Genomic DNA, 16,741 nt, shown 5'->3' on the forward strand with positions numbered 1-16,741 from the left:
ATTAAAGCAAAATATAGAAGGAATATGGAGAAAATTTTAGAATTAAATAATTTATGAATAATACTTTTTGAGTCTATTGACAATATCACTGGGTCGGAATATGATACAGATAACACATCATAAATAAAACCCGAAAAAAGAGAAGGGAGAAATATGAGTATGGCACAAATTGCTATATTGTGGAGTGATTTTGCCCACCCTTTCACTTCAGGCATCCAAGAGACTTGAGTATGGAAAATTAAAATATATGAAACTCTTGATGCCAGAAAAAGATGTGAACGCCATTTGCTTATGCACAACATGGTCCCTTACATCTCAATGTCTTCCAGATCTGGAAGAGGGAAACGAAGGATTGCTGCAATACCAGTCAGCTGTGCCAATTCTGTATATGATGCAAAAACATGTGAGGTGACTTCAGAATATAATGAAACTAAAGACCAGAAGCAGCAAACTAGTACTCACGTTCCCCTGATACATGCATAGACGAAAAAATGTAAGCTGTGCCCCCTGAATCCTTAACTGAGTTCACCAAATTCACGTACTTTTGCCTTGTAACTACATCAGAATTCCTGAATGCCAAGTCAATAAGAACAAATAAACTAAATCATCACAAGCCTTGAATCGAGAAACTTTCAACACAAAAAACTGACAATAGTCTATGCATGGACATAGAAAGAGTGAGCATTGGCAGAACAACTGCATGAAATGACAATATAATTATGTGCTACTGCATCTCATTTAATCTAAAGGACTATCCAGATGTATTGAGCTGATCATATGATACAAACCTGAAGAGATCGTCTGTAATAAGAAGTGTTTGAACTGCCATTCGTTCATGGGCAATCTCTACATGTTTTGGTCCATAGCATGCACGAGCTGGATCCTTTATGATAAAACTGAACCAATTATAACACAAGAACATAGCCAAAAAGAAGAAAACTAAGTTTTAAGAAAAGCAATGCCATTGTTTATCAGGCCAGCACATCCCAGTTCCCTCAACCTCTTTCTCACCTAATTTATATGGACATAGACATTAAGTTCCATACATCTGCATCCATGTGCATGTGTGCGCATGCATGTGTATCTTTGAGAGAGATTTGGTAACTACTATTGACACCCTGAACATCCATTATGACTAGTTCATGCTGAATTTCCATCCAATATCTTATCCTTTCATTTGTAACTTTTTAATGCCTAATAAAATACCTATTATTAAATTCTAATTATCAACGAAAAACATTCTATTTATCACAATTATCTATTGGTTGTTGTCTGAACTTCCAGCAGCCAGTTCATTAACTTGCAGCTGCTTAATTGCCATCAAGAGGCCAAAACCACAAATTAACTCACAGCCTATCATTGGGCCAATCTAATCACTGCTATCTGGCTCTGCTTCATAACCAACCTTCAATTTCACCATATATTAAAAGATAAACCACATTTTGACTTACATTCTATTAAAGCCCAAAAATATAAATTAACATAAATCACAGTATCATTAAGTCATTCTAACCACAGCATATAACCAAAAATTACTGTGGAAACACACACACACCCACACCCCATGCATCTTTAAATTAGAACCTCACATTTGAAAGCATGCTAAAGAAATCCTTGAGAGCCCAGACCTGGTAAAATTGGAGAAATGGAGAATAAAAAACTGTAGTTAAAAGACATAAGTAAAACAGGAAACAATCACTAAGTAAAAGTAAAATTCTTAGCCAAGTATGGTTTCTACAATACCTCTTGGGCTGCTTTGGTGTTTTTTATCATGTTCATGACATTTGGGGCATCCAACACTTCTCTCAAACTATGCCTGTATCAAAAAATATAGTCAAGTTACATCCATATTTGTACTAGAGCTCCAAAATGAAATATCATCAGTTAGAAAAATTATCGCTGCATCCAATTCACAGAGAAATATAGATAAGAAAAAAGAAGCCACATCAACTTTTAGAATCTTTTAACCGGATGAAAGCATTTCAGAATCCCCATAACTTATTACTTATCAGAAAGCAGGTGCACAGTGTTCTTAATGTGTAGACCAGCATATTCTAATGCCACATTTTGTAAAGTAGTTACTCTATGCAATGTAAGCAGGCAGGAAACCAAAGAAGACATTGAGGTCCACTAAGAACATACTCCAAGGAAATTCTCAAGATAAAGAATATAGACATCCCAAACTAGTGGAACTGTTAGCTGTATCAACATCGAGCCCCAAGATGCATGGTCCTTCAGATGAGAGGCAAATTTACTTGGTGCATTACAGCTAGCAGAGTAAAAAGTGAAGCGGAAAGCAAACATACTTGTATCCAGAGCTTGTGTGAACAAGAATTATTCGTGACTTATTCTCAATAATTGGTCTCAGTTGTCTTCTTTCTGCCTCCAACAAAAGATGATGATGAAACTGGTCCTGAAACAGATCAAAGCAATAACAATGATAACAAAGCCAAATTAAAACGTTGCGTAAAAAGATGAATGCTACAAACTTCTATTTCCATGAATTGCTGTCTTAGGAAAACTAAAATATTCATAGAAGCAAGGCAATCAGAAATGAAAATAAAATTACAAGGTTTTGTCCCAGACCTTTGTGAAACCAGGACTTGCAATAACAGCACAGCGAACAACATTGAAGTCAACATGTTTGAGGAAAGCCTATAACAGATTCACAAAACCACTTAGGAGCCACATAAAGTCACTTAATATCTAATAAAGCAGTGATATTACATCTCAAGTATAGCAGACCTGTAGAACATTCTCAAAGAACTTCTTCAAAGCCTATAGAATGTCAAAAAAGAAATCACCAATTACACAAATTAACAAAGTAGAGAACAGAACCTGATTCTCATTATATGCTCTCAAAATTCAAAGGAAAATGGCTTTCTAAATCAGAAATAAATTCCAAATTTAAAAAGAATAATAAAAAAAGAAATACGTACTGACTCATAACCAGCAATGGCAGGTCCATACTTGCGAGGAATTGAAGTTTCAATCCGTGAACGAGTACTCGTCATACTGTTGTATATGCCATAATAATAATACTTAAGTATAAATCTTGGATACCATTACATGCTAAATAAGTTAACATTTGAAAGTCAAATATGTAAGTAGCAAACAGAACTTGGATCAAGGAGACAATGTGTAATAGTATATTCCCATGAATAAGACTTTGAAATGGATGATTCAAAATGAAGGTTCATGTACTTCCTAAATCTGCAACCAATGATTTCATTTTCACAAAAAGAAAAAAAGAATAAAAGGAAACAAAACCTTGCAACCAATAAATTATACTTCCAGCAAGTACTCATCACTTGCTCCCAACATTCTTCAACCCTTACCCCAAAAGATTTTGCCGACAATTGTACATTGATGCTTAACAAAAATTTAAGAAGACAAAAATACCTAATGACCCCATCTTTCTAGGAAGTAATGCTAAACAGAGGCATTTAAACTGTTGTCAATTCCACACTACTACAAACCTGAAGAGAAACTGGTGTTACTTCTCCTCAAATGACTTCTCTAACCAGCCCAGATCCTCTAAAATAGCCAAAAAATAAATGCCAGATATTCTATGTTTCTACAGCTAGAAAGTTATTTTTCAATTATCAAGAGCAAAGTTGTTGATTTTTTGTTTAAACTGGCAAGTGCTGAACAATTCCAGCTTTTCAAGAACTGTAAATGAAACACCTATTTCAATTTCGACTTGTTTAGGCAAAAGACTTCAACCAAGACAAAATCAAGTGATCTTGCAATTGGCAATCAAACCAGCATCTTGCCCAACTTGCCCACTATTTCTGTTCTATAACGCTTTTATCACCAAGAAAGGAAAATCCCCCGATTTCCAGAGTTTCCTAAGTCACTTTTCTCTTTCCAAGAATTTGTTTCTGGACAAGGACAGCAGAGAGTGACATATTATAGTTGTTCCATGTTTTGGGGTTTTCACCTTTGAAGTTTCAAAAGTTCATTAATTTTGAGGATTGTAGGCTCCACAGCCATAATGGAAAGTTTAATGAAAGCTAAACGTTTTTCTTTCAATATTTTGGTGGTTGTGAGCAGTCACAGTGGCTTAAAATTAATTATAAAATCAATCTTAATCCCACTTGAATTTGGGATTTTTTATAGTCTCTCCTTCAGCTATTATTGCTTCTTTGGTTGCATTATTTTATGCACGTACAACTAATTTTCGAAGGTAACGTTACCTATCAATAAATGCTAATGGTACATCAAAGTTCAGAACCGCTAAACATAAAATATTTCATTCCAGCACAGAAAACAAATGCAGAATGCACACAAGTGATTCTGGCACAAAAGCGCATCCAAAGCAGCCATGCACATGTAATTGTTTTCTCTGGTTTTGGCCCATAATCATTCATTGAGTCCAAACCTATTGGAATTATTCTTTGCTATAGCAAATGTCATTCGGCATCTCCACATGATTTATAATTTTCAAAGCAAGTACAACAAGCATTAAATAAACAAGTGGGATTAGAACTGATTAAATGATATTCTAACTCTTCCATCCCACAGCCCACAAAATTTCATTTGCTTATGGATACTAATTACTTTAGCATCCTCATCAGTAAACAACTGAAACACCACAAGGCGATCCCACGGATGTCAAACCCCTTTTGTAATGATTTTTTTAACATTACACTATAACAGATGTCACAAACTAAAGGGCGATTTCCAAACTTTATAACAATCACTTTACCAATCACCTAAAATAGAGTTACTAAATTCATACTCCAAGTTTGTCACACATACCTTTTACCAACAAGCAAAATATTTGCTAGCCCTTCTTGCATTAATACCACAGCCAGATCAGCACTTGCACCAGGATCTGAAATATGCTAGGCATTAGTTAAAAAGTAAAATCATACTTGTTAAAAACCTTTCAAAAACAAAAATGATGCAACCTTATTAGCATTAATCAAGTTAAGACACAAACAACGAATTACAGAGCAAAATGAAGATACAGGAGGACAAAACTATATTTTAAGAGAAAGAGAAGATACCAAAGGAGGATGAAGAGAAATATCAAACCCTTAATAATGATTTAGAAGAGAGAGACAGATAGACAAACAAACATAGGAATGCTATCATTTAACATTTTTTGGTTAAATTCTGAATTTGGTCCCTCCACTATTTCAATTCTGTGATTTTAGTCTCTCTACCTGAATTTTAATAGATTTAATCCCTATACTTTTATTAAAATGTAATTTAAGAACAATTGAATACAGTGTTAAAGCTTTACAGTTAAATTAGGCCATGTGGCTTTTTGCTGATTACATGACATGCCAACCTGAATTTTTTTGATCATGTGGTGCACATTAGTACCAAAAAATATATTTTTTTAATTTTAAAATATTAATTATTATTTAATTAAAATAGAATGTGATGTTTTTTAGACTGATATGTGCCATGTAGCCAAAAATTTGCTCTGCCTTTGAATGTCACGTCATCATTAAAATGCCACATCAGCCAAGTTAAAGTTTAAAATTTTAATATTGTTATCAATTGTCCTAAAATCGACTTTTATTAAAATTGCAGGAACTAAATTCATTAAAATTTGTGTAGAAGGATTAAAACTGCCAAGCTGAGATAGTAGGACTAAATTCAATCTTCGATCGCAATTTTTTGTCACCAAAATTATTCACCTTCATCACAGCCATAACATAAAACACTAGAATCCTTAAGTATAAAAAAGCATCTATATAATATTCACTAGATGCCTATGCACAGACATGAATATAATTTAAGTCATAAGAAAAGACAAAGTAATTATGGTAGCTGCCTATATAACCTATCCAGGACAATATACCCTTCATCCTATAAATGGACACTGAATATGTCATGCATCACCTCATAATCATCTCCTTCAACAATATTCAGTATCGATACAACAAAAATCTATGTTTAATGATGTGAATAGTAAAACAAAAATAAATGAGGCAGAAACAAGAAAAGATTAGAGAAAAGTGAGAAAAAAAGACGAAGAGAGAATGGGAGGAAATGAAGGCCAAAGTAGAGAACAATTAGTGAGAGTATGCTCAAATTTCAATTTCCTAAATTCAATTTTAATTAAAAATAACAAAAATAAGTATTTATAGCACAAGTCTTACACTATGTCAAATTTTATTAGCATCCAAACAGAAACAAATTAGCAAGAGTCTCCCCAATCATAACCATAAAGCCACCACAAACCCTAAATTTAACTGATACAGGACAACAACTCTAAGGCACTCACATGTAGAAAAAAGACTACCAACTGAAACAAATGGCCTACCATGTGAGTAACAAAATAGGGAAACAAGAAACAACTAAGAAACAACAAATGAAGCAACAACCAACCTAGGTGATGACATGGTGACACAATGTTAATACCCAGCGTAAAACCATTGAGCCCTAAATGAAGGAGTCAAACCTAAATATAAGGCCACAACAAACCACCAATTTAACCGATGTAAGATACACCACTTTTTATAGAGAATAAGCAAAACCAGCAAACAACCCTAATAGTGAACACTTTAATCTTAGCTGTGAAGCTAAAAGGATCCTTCCCCCTTCTTATTCCAATCAACACTTTATCCCTAAAGTGCAGATATGAACCAGCTAAAACTTCCCTCATTCAACCCTAGAAAACACTTCTCAGAAGCCCCAACCAAGATCTCAGCAATTTGCCATCAAACAAAGAGGAAACTCTGTAATCACCTCTAAGGATAACAACAAATGTCAGATGCTTTCATTGTGGAGTTATATAGACAATTTGAAAAGTCAGACTACATACCAGAGGCCTGCTGGAGTACATCTAATGCCAATGAGTCCCATATTTCCTAAAACATATAAGGAAAAATCCACAAGTCCGTGAGAGTATCAAATATTAGAGAGAGAGAGAGAGAGAGAGAGCAGACAGTACACTTTAAGGAGAAATAAGATTTGAAAAACTAGTAATAGATAACAACAATTAGACTAATAAGATAAACCAAAAGCTCTGAACAACATAATCCAAGCAAGCAGCTAATATCATTTATAAACATATTTTAAGTAATCATTATGTGTCAGGTCCATGAACTCCAAAAGTGGAATGTTGTCCAGAAGGATATAAAAGAAATATCAACTATGAGGAATACAACCTAGAAGTGCAGTCAGTATTTAGTGTTGCACTTGGGATAGGCAAGAATCATTATTAAAATTTCTGAACGTTTTCTATTATAGGGTATGGTACATTCCACATTTGCTCGCTTTCTATTGCAGCATAGAGCATGGTTGTAACTTGAGTAAAACTAGATGATAGCATACGTTCCTGTTCTAATTTGTTTCTAACTATGGGTTTCAGTAAGCTATTTTACTTTTCAAACTTTTCAAACTTAAGACCACCACAGCAGTAGCCTACATATAGCTTATGAAAAAGTAGATATGATTGCTTATGTTCCTCGCTCTACTTTTTTGCTTTCTTTTGGTATATTAGTTTCCCTAAGAATTTGATTTAGTTCAGCAGATTTGCCTCTTCAATACCAAGCACCTATAACCCTAAACCTCAAATCATTTTCCATAGCCTTCAGTACACATGCAGTCCACAAGGGGCCTTTATTTATGGTCCAAGAGTGGGTGATAGTCAAGTTTGGCAGCTTCCATTGTTGAACCAGAAATCTTTGAGGGACAATGATCAGAAAAAGGCAGCATAAATCCTTAGTCATTGAATTAGATAATGAATTTGTCTAATGGAAAATTTTAACAGCTACAAAGCTTCTATACCCTTTCTGAAAACAATTACCAGTAACAACACATACACACACTCAGGTTTAAAGGAGAGGTCAACAATCATATGTAAACTAGATGCCAAACTCCACAGGCCTAGACCACATAAATCCTGTTGCTAACAGGTTTTAGACGAGATGACTGAGACTAGAGTCTGCTGTAGAATTCATCTTTTTTTCCTTTTTCCCTTCATCCTAGAAAAGCACCTCTTGAAACTATAAACCTACATCTATTTTTTAACTCTATTGTACCCAAATACCCCTAGATACTACCCTCAGAAATAGTTGATTATGTGACATCTATGTCCAAAGGCTACTTAAGCCAGACAGACAAAATTACGGTATCAAATTCACTGACATCACCTTCAAAAAGGCCATCTCTAAATACAAAGGAGAAATCAAATAAAATAGAGATGCTATCACATATAAATGAATATATATTTGCAAGCACACCTCCTACAAACGAAAATGGAAAGCAAAGCTGAGAAGTGTCACTGTTATCATTAGTTGCTCTTCATAATGTATTTAGTCTACCTAAACTTTTAAGATAAGTGCTTCTATTTCTGGTAGCTATTCTTTTACAAAAATTCTTGGTGATCTCCCTCCCTCCTTTTTTAACAGATACACCCTGAGATGGAGAGACACCTCTTTCACTAGTCACAAACCTCCTTAAATTCTATAACATGGCATATTTCTAAAAAGGCCAAAACATGTAAAAAGTAAACAACATGAGTAACATTTGTACTGTATCAAAGATTTTTTAACTATATAGAAGAACAAAAGATATGTGCACAAATGAAGAACAAGAACTAGAGCAAGATTCATAACTATCAACAATAGAAGCTTGCCTACTGAATTAGGCGAGAGATACCTAAAAGCATATGATGTTTATGTAGCATGAATATAGCACCCAAAACAAGAGCACAAACAAGAAAAGATACACTGTTATACATTATTCTTGATAGGATAGCTACCTTTCTCAATACAAAAGGTCTATGAAGCTCAAGTTCTAGAGTATGGAATGCTCCTATCTGCAACAAGAAAATGACGCATTTAAAAACCAGGACCTAAAATCAGACAAAATTATATGGTGCACCTACCTTAACATGTTCATTCTCCAAGATGTTCTTTCCCCTTATACGCAAGACAGACCCTTCTTTGTCATACTCTATCGCCTAAAGGAATGTGACATAATATCAGTACTGACCTTCAAAAATCAAAGCAGCTTCAAAAAAAAATTTTCCTGTCTGAAATATTTAAACTAAATCAGTAACCACAAAAGTAAAAACCAATCATGCGGTTAAAACATATTGGCAGTTCAAACAACTGAGCAATTATTAATTGGCAATCTTAAACGATCATACCTCAACTTTTATTTCCAACTTCAGGGTAACACGCTCTGCATCTCTTCCACCAGATGTCTCCCTTAGAACTTTCCTGTTATAGAATGTCCAAAATACTAATAAAATCTGGTGTCAAAAAACTTACAAACATCAAACTAATCGGATTTTACACACTAAAAAAACAACCGTAATTACAAGTTATGAACTAGTATGAGAAAAAGGAATTTTTTTTCATCAACTAACAAATAACTGATTGATAACTAATAATTCATCATCGAAACAAAATATTAAAATATTAACATAGTACATAAAAAATCTAAAAAACCCTAAGTTACGCCATAACCATACAAAGCAGCTAAATTCTATATAAAATAAAGTATATTACAACAAAATAATAAAAGAAAAACTACTTATTTTAAAAAATTGAGGAAAAACCTGACGGTTCGAGCCATAACACTATCCCCAGTAGCTATCAAATTATAAACAAACCAGAGATCATCTGAATCCACCGGTATTATCTGTAATCAACAATTTTCCATTAAAAGAAAAGCTCAAAATTTCAAAATAAAACATTTTTTTTACCTTGACGCTGCCAGGGCCATTAGGAACTAGGTCTCGGCGTACGACTTTCATGATTTTTAATTCAAAATCTGTGTTTTTATTCTATTTGAAATAGAATTTATGGTCTGGAAAAGCGAATTCGTAAGTATATGAACATGACTACTCTAAGGATATGCAAAACGTAACTCCTAAGTATTCATACAAGACAAAGACAATGACAGAAAAAAAACTCCAGCTGGATGTCCATTTGCCACTTTAACTTCTGCTTTTTTTTTTTTTAGCCAAAACGAAGGCTAAATGCTTAAATTAGGACATTTAACTTTTATTTAATGTTAATTCAGTATCAAATTTTTTATTTTGTTCATATCAGGACGTAATATTTTCATTTCAAAATCTATCAAACAAGGACATATTTTTGCAGATCAAGGAGCGTGTCTCTCACGCATAATTAAATTGCGTGACAAGCCATACACTTAAAAATAAATATTATTTTCTTTCTCTAAAAAAATCTGTAACTTTAAAAAGCGTAAAAGGTCTTTTCCTTCTCTCTCATCAGGTTTTGATGCTATCTGATCTCCTCGTGAAGGCTAACGTTCATTAACCTTTTTTTTCCTTTCTTTCCTCACCCATAACTTTTTCTTTTTCTTTTAAGATTTCCCTTTTTGATGAAATATTTAAAATGGGTATTAGGTGGGTGCTTGAGGTCATGTTTGCATGTGATTTAGAGGTTTGTAGGTTTTTAATTTGGGTACGAGGGTTAGTGCTTGTCAATTTCTCATGAATTTTCATCTTAAATTATATGACAAACATAAAATCTTGCTAATAAGAATTCATCAGATTACAAGTTACCAGACTTTCTACTTCTAGTTTGGTTGGTCTCGTGAATCTTTATCTGGAAAATATATTTGCTCTTCTTCTGTTTTTTTAATGTTTTCTCTTAATAATTCAAAAATAATTTTTTCTCTTAATAATATAAAGAAGATATTCATAAAAAAAAAAGTAAATAAGCGGATAATCCCTTTTTTTTTGGGGGGGGGGGGGGGCGGGGCATCGGTCACCGTTAAAGATCTAACGATACGCCTATGACACGCGATATGAGATGAGAGGGTTCGAAAACCCCACCTGATATGAACAAATTAAAAGGTTTGATACTAAAGTAACACGGGTGAAGTCCTAATTTGAGTTCTGAATTAATAAAAAAAAACCTCCTAATTTAGCGTTTAGCCAAAACGACGTGTTTTGAATTTTCACTTGCTTTCCAAAGGGGCCTGCCCGACTACAGCGCCAGCGACTTAACATTCCCCCTCTAAGCCCTCGTGCCGCTGGCGAGCTCCGCCCCTCAAATCGTTCTCCCTTTCACCCCATGATTTTCTTTTTTTTTTTTTTTCTCTTTCTTTCCTGACTTCTCCCAACACCGGTGACTTCGCTATCTTCTATCTCAACACCTCCGGCCGACGCCCTCCCTTCTCCACTACTCCGTCTTCCCTGACTTCTTCCTTTTTTTTTTTTTATCAGGTATCTTCAATATCTCCCCTCTCTGTTTGTTTCGTGGGAAAATATTTCCTTGAGAAATTTTCATCTCTTTTTTGCAGAATTTTTTTTCAGGTATTCCAAGCAATTAAGGGTAATTCCCTTTTGCATTTTTCGTCCAAATTATTCTTCAATTTTATATCAATTTTGTTGTTAATTTATATCATTATGTTCCTTTTACATGCCTTTGTAAGTGACCTCTTTTAGTGTCAGATTAATAGAAAATAAGGATAATATCTTCAAGTTATGTAATATCGATGAGTGTCACTGTAGACTGAAACCATCTTGTTTGGAACTAATTAAAAAAGTTCAAATCTTTTTGTCTTTCAATTCCACTCATAATTTTTTAAAGCGAGAACATAGATGCTACCAAAAGTAAAAATTTGTGACTTTCTTGTAGCGGGAGAAGTGAAAGGGTTGATTGTTACATGAACACTTTGATTTATGAACTGTTGGTTGGTTGTATTTTCCTTTGATTATGCTGGGGAAACACTGAATGTAGGAAAATGACATGCTTCTGCCTGCATATTTTTGCACCCGTTTGTGCCTCTTAATTTTTGGGTGAAACTGTTGGTGGTCAAGAAGATGTTTGAGATATTTTCTTTTTATTTCATATCTTCTCACCCGATATTTATGGACCAAATGACATGAAGGGGAAGTTGAAAAAAGTGTTATATTTTTTTTCGGCGCTCCCTTTTTCTTGTAATAAAGCAAATGCAGTGTCACTCCTTTTGCCCAATGCTTTGGATTGCTTTTGTTCTATGATGGTGGGTGTAGATACATTTGTTTGATTCCTTTTTATTGGCTTTTGGAAAATAAATAAGTTGTTCTCATTGTGCTATAAACTCCTAAGATGGCCTTATAACACTTTCCAAATGGCCAATTTGTTGTCTTGGATTTCCCTTAATCATAGTTCTTGGTTTAACATGGATGCTTCATTAATAACAAGGGTTGGCCCTCATCTCTGATATTGGAGATCTCATCTTTGATATAATGACACTCTGTTCTACCTTATGTCCTTTTTTTAAAGCAAAAAAGAAAGATATTGTCTTTTAACAAATTTCCCAGAATTTCCCGTTGTTGAGTTTTGATGTTTCTGTAATGGATTTTTTTTTTTATATTTTGTTGCCAGATCTTGTTGCCATTTTACCTTTCATTTTTATTATGTAATAAATCATAATTGGAAAAGATATGTTTTATTATATGGTATTTCAAAAATTTTGTTAGTTGATAATTCATGATATCATAGGAGTTGAGCTTCCTCCTACACATTAAATTTGGTTGCCTTTGGCCTTGAACTTTTCTGTCTTTTATTGTGAATTATGAACTCTCCTAAAATGTATTGTTACTTGCTTGTACCTTTGTTTATACTTTGTAAATTTGTGACTTATTTGAGCTATTTAAAATTTTTTTTTTTTTGGAATCCATATTACATGGTAAACTAGAACACCATGCCCTCTCACCTTGCTATGCAAGTTGATGAAGCCATCTCAGAATTAGATACATTGAGCTAGAAATTTTATAAAAGATAGCATGTGGATGTAGCACGTAAGCTACAACCTAATTACTTTATAAGATGGAGGTAACTCTTAGGTTCTGCAAGAGGAAAATGGTTTAACTAAATTTTCCTCTTAATTCTACTTCAAGTATTCATATAGTTTTATGAGAAGTATCTATCTCAATCTATTTTACCTATTTAATATTTTGCTGGCTCTCAATTTTGATCTTTAGTCTGTTCTTTATAAGTTTTCTGCTTAATAAACCTATTGCTTAATGTTTCTTTTTCAAAATGAGTGTCTTAGAGCTCAGTTAAAGAAGTTTGGAGTTAGCATTAATTGGAGGGGCATCTTGCATTGAATCTCCAATGAACTTTTAACTAGGTATGCTCATGGTACTTTGAATTATACACGAAATAGGTAAATTCTTTAGATGAAAAACTTCATGATTACTTCTATTTAGATTAATTTTGTTATCATCATTTTTGTATTTTAATTCTTTATCCATTTTGAATCAATTATGAATTGAATTTTACCTTTTACTTTTGTTTTACAGCGCTTCAAAAGCATAAATTAAATACTAACAAGCAAGTAGCAAAAGCAATAACAAACAAGTGACTTGTTATAGTTTAATTCATTAGTAGTATAAAAATGTACTAAAATTGCATTAGAAGTTAGCAACATTAAGAGGGAACATGAACATAAGAATTTTATTCTAGTATAAACTTAAAAGCCTTTGGAAAAGATTAAATAGAATTACCTGAAGATGATAATACACAGAATTCATTTTTTAGTTACAGGAAAAATGGTTTGAGCATTTGGTTATTTAGCTAAATAGTAAAGTGCATGTATCTCCAATTGATTCTCCCTCGTGTAAGAATCATACTTGTTCAAAAAAAAAAAAAGATTTAGGCCATGCACATGGGGTTACCCCATATCCTGCATTTGCATATCTCATGGGCCAAAAGAGATAGTTTGGGCCAGCTTAGGCGGATTGGGAGGATCCAAGCCCAACCAATTCATGACATTGTTGGGTACGACAGTATGAGTTTAAGAAAATGGAAGGAGAGTGTGGGAAAAGTAGCAGGAAAATTCAGCAAAACAAAAATGTAAAATATGAGGTGAAATCAGATAACTTGATTGTTTTAAACTCGATTTTTTTTTCTTTTTTCCAATTTCTATTTTGGAGTTCCAAGGTTTATACTTTCTCAGTGATTTGTTATTCTAATAGTTTCAACAACTATTTCTATTAGTTAGTTAGGATTTTAGTTGCAAAAACCAAAATGTTAAATGAAAGAAATTTTTTGGATGGATAAATTTTGGATAGATTATTTCTCTGTAATGGGAAGATTAGAAATCTAGGGGGTGGTATATATGCTTATGACTATTGCCCTGGTGTATATCGTTTTTTTCCTTAGTTCTAAGTTAGACTGTTTTATAATTGTTCATAATCATGTTATATTAGAATGGTTATTGAGAATGGTTCAAATTCTAATTTATAAGGTTGTTAGAGTTCTAATTAATTAAACTTAGAACTTACAGGTTGAAACTTATATCCATCTTTTGAAAACACAGGAAACTTATGAACACGCAATCATGATTCAATTGTGTTAGTTCATTTTTTTACCGAATTTTATCAAGCTGGATGGCAATGGATGTGTTTGAACATTTCTCTCTCTCTCTCTTTCAGGTAAATGGAGGAATCTGAGAAAAGAAAGGAAAGGTTGAAAGCAATGCGGATGGAAGCTGCTCATGCTGAAGTGCCTAATAATGTTGAGACTTCTGCAATGCCTGGTTGCCTTTCTAATCCATTGAGTGGGACATCGTCAAGTTTGACAGTGGAGGATGACTTTTGTGCAATTCCACGCTTTGACTATTACACTGACCCTATGGCAGCATTTTCTGCTAACAAGAAGAGGGGCAAGGGTGATAATCAGACTATGTTAGAATCTTTTGCATCTCCAACCAGCAGTGGCTGGCCAACGGCAAGGCCTTCACCATCCCATCCTGGTAATTTGTTGTGCTACTATTATTATCTATATAAACATGATATTGATCTATTAAACTGCTTTTTAAGGCGATGCATGCAATAATACATGCTCTCCTCCTTATGCCCCCCTCCATCCCCTTCTTTCTCCTTCCCATCCTTTTTCCAGTTCAGAGCCTTCTTATTTGAAGTTGCCAGGTGTCATGGTCTTAGAGAGGAGCCATGAATCCCACATTGGCTGTGTACTAGAGTTGATCTTGGGATATAAGGGTTCACATCCCTTTAACTTGTGAGACACCTTTTGTGAGACAAAACCGTGAGGCTAGCAGGCCAGAGCAGACAATACCTCACAAGTTAGTGTGGACCATGACATTTGATATCACAGCTGGCTCTAAGGTACTAGCGATGTGCCACCGAGGACGGTGAGCCTCCGTTGGAGTGAAGGAGGATGTCATGGTCTTAGAAAGGAGCCATGAATCTCATATCGGCTATGTACTAGAGTTGATCTTGAGATATAAGAGTTCACATCCCTTCAATTTGTGAGGCACCTTTTGTAGGGCAAAACCGTGAGGCCAGCGGGGCAGAGCGGATAATACCTTACAAGTTAGTGTGGACTGTGATACCAAGGGTGGGCAACCTCAGAAGTTCTGCATATATTTTGCAAATTTAACCATTATCTGATCTGATTTGTACTACTAAGCTGATTATCTGTGAAAAAGTTATTGATTAACATCAATTGATGCTCCTTCCGTTTTGACAATTAATTGATAATTTATTCTGATTTGGTAGGACCAAGGAACTCTGATAGGAATCTGCCCGTCCTTCATATGCAAAGCCAGTTTTCACTTGATCAGCATATATACCAACAAGGTCCATATGGTCGTTTTACTGCCCACAGAAGCCCAAGAATAACAAGTCCACCCATGCATCAAGGTCATTCTGATGCTTGGAATGGATCCCAGGCCACTGCTAATTCTTATAACTATTCTTCTGATGGAAGCCCGAGAGGAATGTTTGGTACTCCTCCTATGCATCCTGGAACTTCTCCTAGGGTCTGGAATCCTTCTAATGCACCAGGATCTCGCAATTTGCGCAGCCCTGGCTTTTCACCAGCATATAGCCCTAATTTCAATTATGGAAGAGGCAGGCCTCAAATGTTTGGTAACAGTCCAATACTTGATTCAGGACCTGGAGATAGTCCTGGTTTCAGTTCAGGAAGAGGCAGGGCCCGTGGATATGGTGGCAGCATCAGTCCTGGTATGGGAAGGACTGGTGGACGAGGACAAGCTTTTCATGGTCGAAGCTCAGCATCAAACAGGACATTGGGGGCAGAGTGTTTCTTTGATGAATCCATGTTGGAAGATCCTTGGCAACATTTAAAACCTATTCTATGGAGAAGACAAGAAGCTGGAATGGATAGTTTGAGTACCCCAGGCTCTTCAAATTCCCGGCTTCCAAAATCCATTGGCGTAAAAAAGGCAACAGTTTCTGAGGCTTCTAACAAGTTTAATTCTCAACCAAGTCTTGCAGAATACCTTGCTGCTTCATTCAACAAAGCTGTTGAGGATGCACAAAATGCATGAAAGTTGCTCATATCTCCTAGGACAGCCACTCATTGTGCTTTCTTGCGATGGAAGGCCATGTAGAAGAGATTTGTTATGACCATTTAGCTGATAATTGGATGCCAATCTTGATAATTGAGGATGGAGCTGGCTGAAGACGTGAAGGAGTTTCCATAACCACATAGGATATGTGTGTGTGTGTGTGTGTATATATATTTGTTGCATAAGTAATACGGGACTGCGCAATGAGAGGTAGTTATTTTCCATTCTCATAAATTTCATCTCGAAACGAAGATCAAGTTTTACACTCACTGTTATAACCATCAGAGAAGATTGTATATCAACTTTAAGGAAGCCTCATGTGTTTGGGTTTTCTAGTAGGGGGAGTGTCTGATTCTACCAAAGAGATGCATCTTAGTTTTGTTTGCAATAACAAAGGTTGCTTTTTCCAGTTAAATTAATTTCCAAAAGATTCCAAATATAGGTACTTAACCTTCATTCTAAC

At 34.7% G+C, this 16,741-nt stretch overlaps 2 protein-coding genes across 10 annotated transcripts; one reads left to right on the top strand and one right to left on the bottom strand.

The window, feature by feature from the left end:
* Window positions 1-25: 25 nt before the first annotated feature.
* On the bottom strand, window positions 26-9,941 carry LOC111293849 (protein PELOTA 1-like). Of its 5 annotated transcripts, none has more exons than XR_016327437.1 (16): window positions 9,683-9,941; window positions 9,536-9,618; window positions 9,122-9,194; window positions 8,858-8,932; window positions 8,732-8,788; window positions 6,788-6,833; window positions 4,765-4,840; window positions 2,940-3,015; window positions 2,746-2,778; window positions 2,587-2,655; window positions 2,307-2,413; window positions 1,744-1,816; window positions 1,590-1,628; window positions 789-896; window positions 463-569; window positions 26-382 (listed from the first exon to the last, which is right to left on the bottom strand). XR_016327437.1 is itself a non-coding variant. In XM_022886858.2 (16 exons), exons 1-16 carry the CDS (start codon window positions 9,731-9,733, stop codon window positions 309-311), a joined length of 1,134 nt encoding a protein of 377 aa, XP_022742593.2. In that variant the 5' UTR covers window positions 9,734-9,926; the 3' UTR covers window positions 26-308. The 5 variants fall into 5 exon arrangements, 4 of the variants coding, with proteins under 4 accessions (XP_022742593.2, XP_022742594.2, XP_089599433.1 ...); XM_022886858.2 differs by having other exon boundaries at window positions 789-883; window positions 9,683-9,926; XM_022886859.2 differs by lacking the exon at window positions 2,746-2,778 and having other exon boundaries at window positions 789-883; window positions 9,683-9,931.
* A 292-nt stretch (window positions 9,942-10,233) lies between these two features.
* On the top strand, window positions 10,234-16,693 carry LOC111293851 (protein SICKLE-like). 5 transcript variants are annotated; one of them, XM_022886863.2, is made up of 5 exons: window positions 10,733-11,176; window positions 11,254-11,285; window positions 12,994-13,071; window positions 14,378-14,697; window positions 15,464-16,693. In XM_022886863.2, the coding sequence occupies exons 4-5, from the start codon at window positions 14,382-14,384 to the stop codon at window positions 16,255-16,257; spliced, it is 1,110 nt and encodes a 369-aa protein (XP_022742598.2). In that variant the 5' UTR covers window positions 10,733-11,176; window positions 11,254-11,285; window positions 12,994-13,071; window positions 14,378-14,381; the 3' UTR covers window positions 16,258-16,693. The 5 variants fall into 5 exon arrangements, with proteins under 5 accessions (XP_022742601.2, XP_089599435.1, XP_022742598.2 ...); XM_022886866.2 differs by having other exon boundaries at window positions 10,234-11,285; XM_089743309.1 differs by lacking the exon at window positions 12,994-13,071 and having other exon boundaries at window positions 10,732-11,176.
* Window positions 16,694-16,741: the final 48 nt, after the last annotated feature.

This window comes from Durio zibethinus, chromosome 14 (genome assembly GCF_047325235.1).
Source record: "Durio zibethinus cultivar Kanyao isolate XHJ-2024 chromosome 14, ASM4732523v1, whole genome shotgun sequence".
Lineage (NCBI taxonomy): Eukaryota > Viridiplantae > Streptophyta > Magnoliopsida > Malvales > Malvaceae > Durio > Durio zibethinus.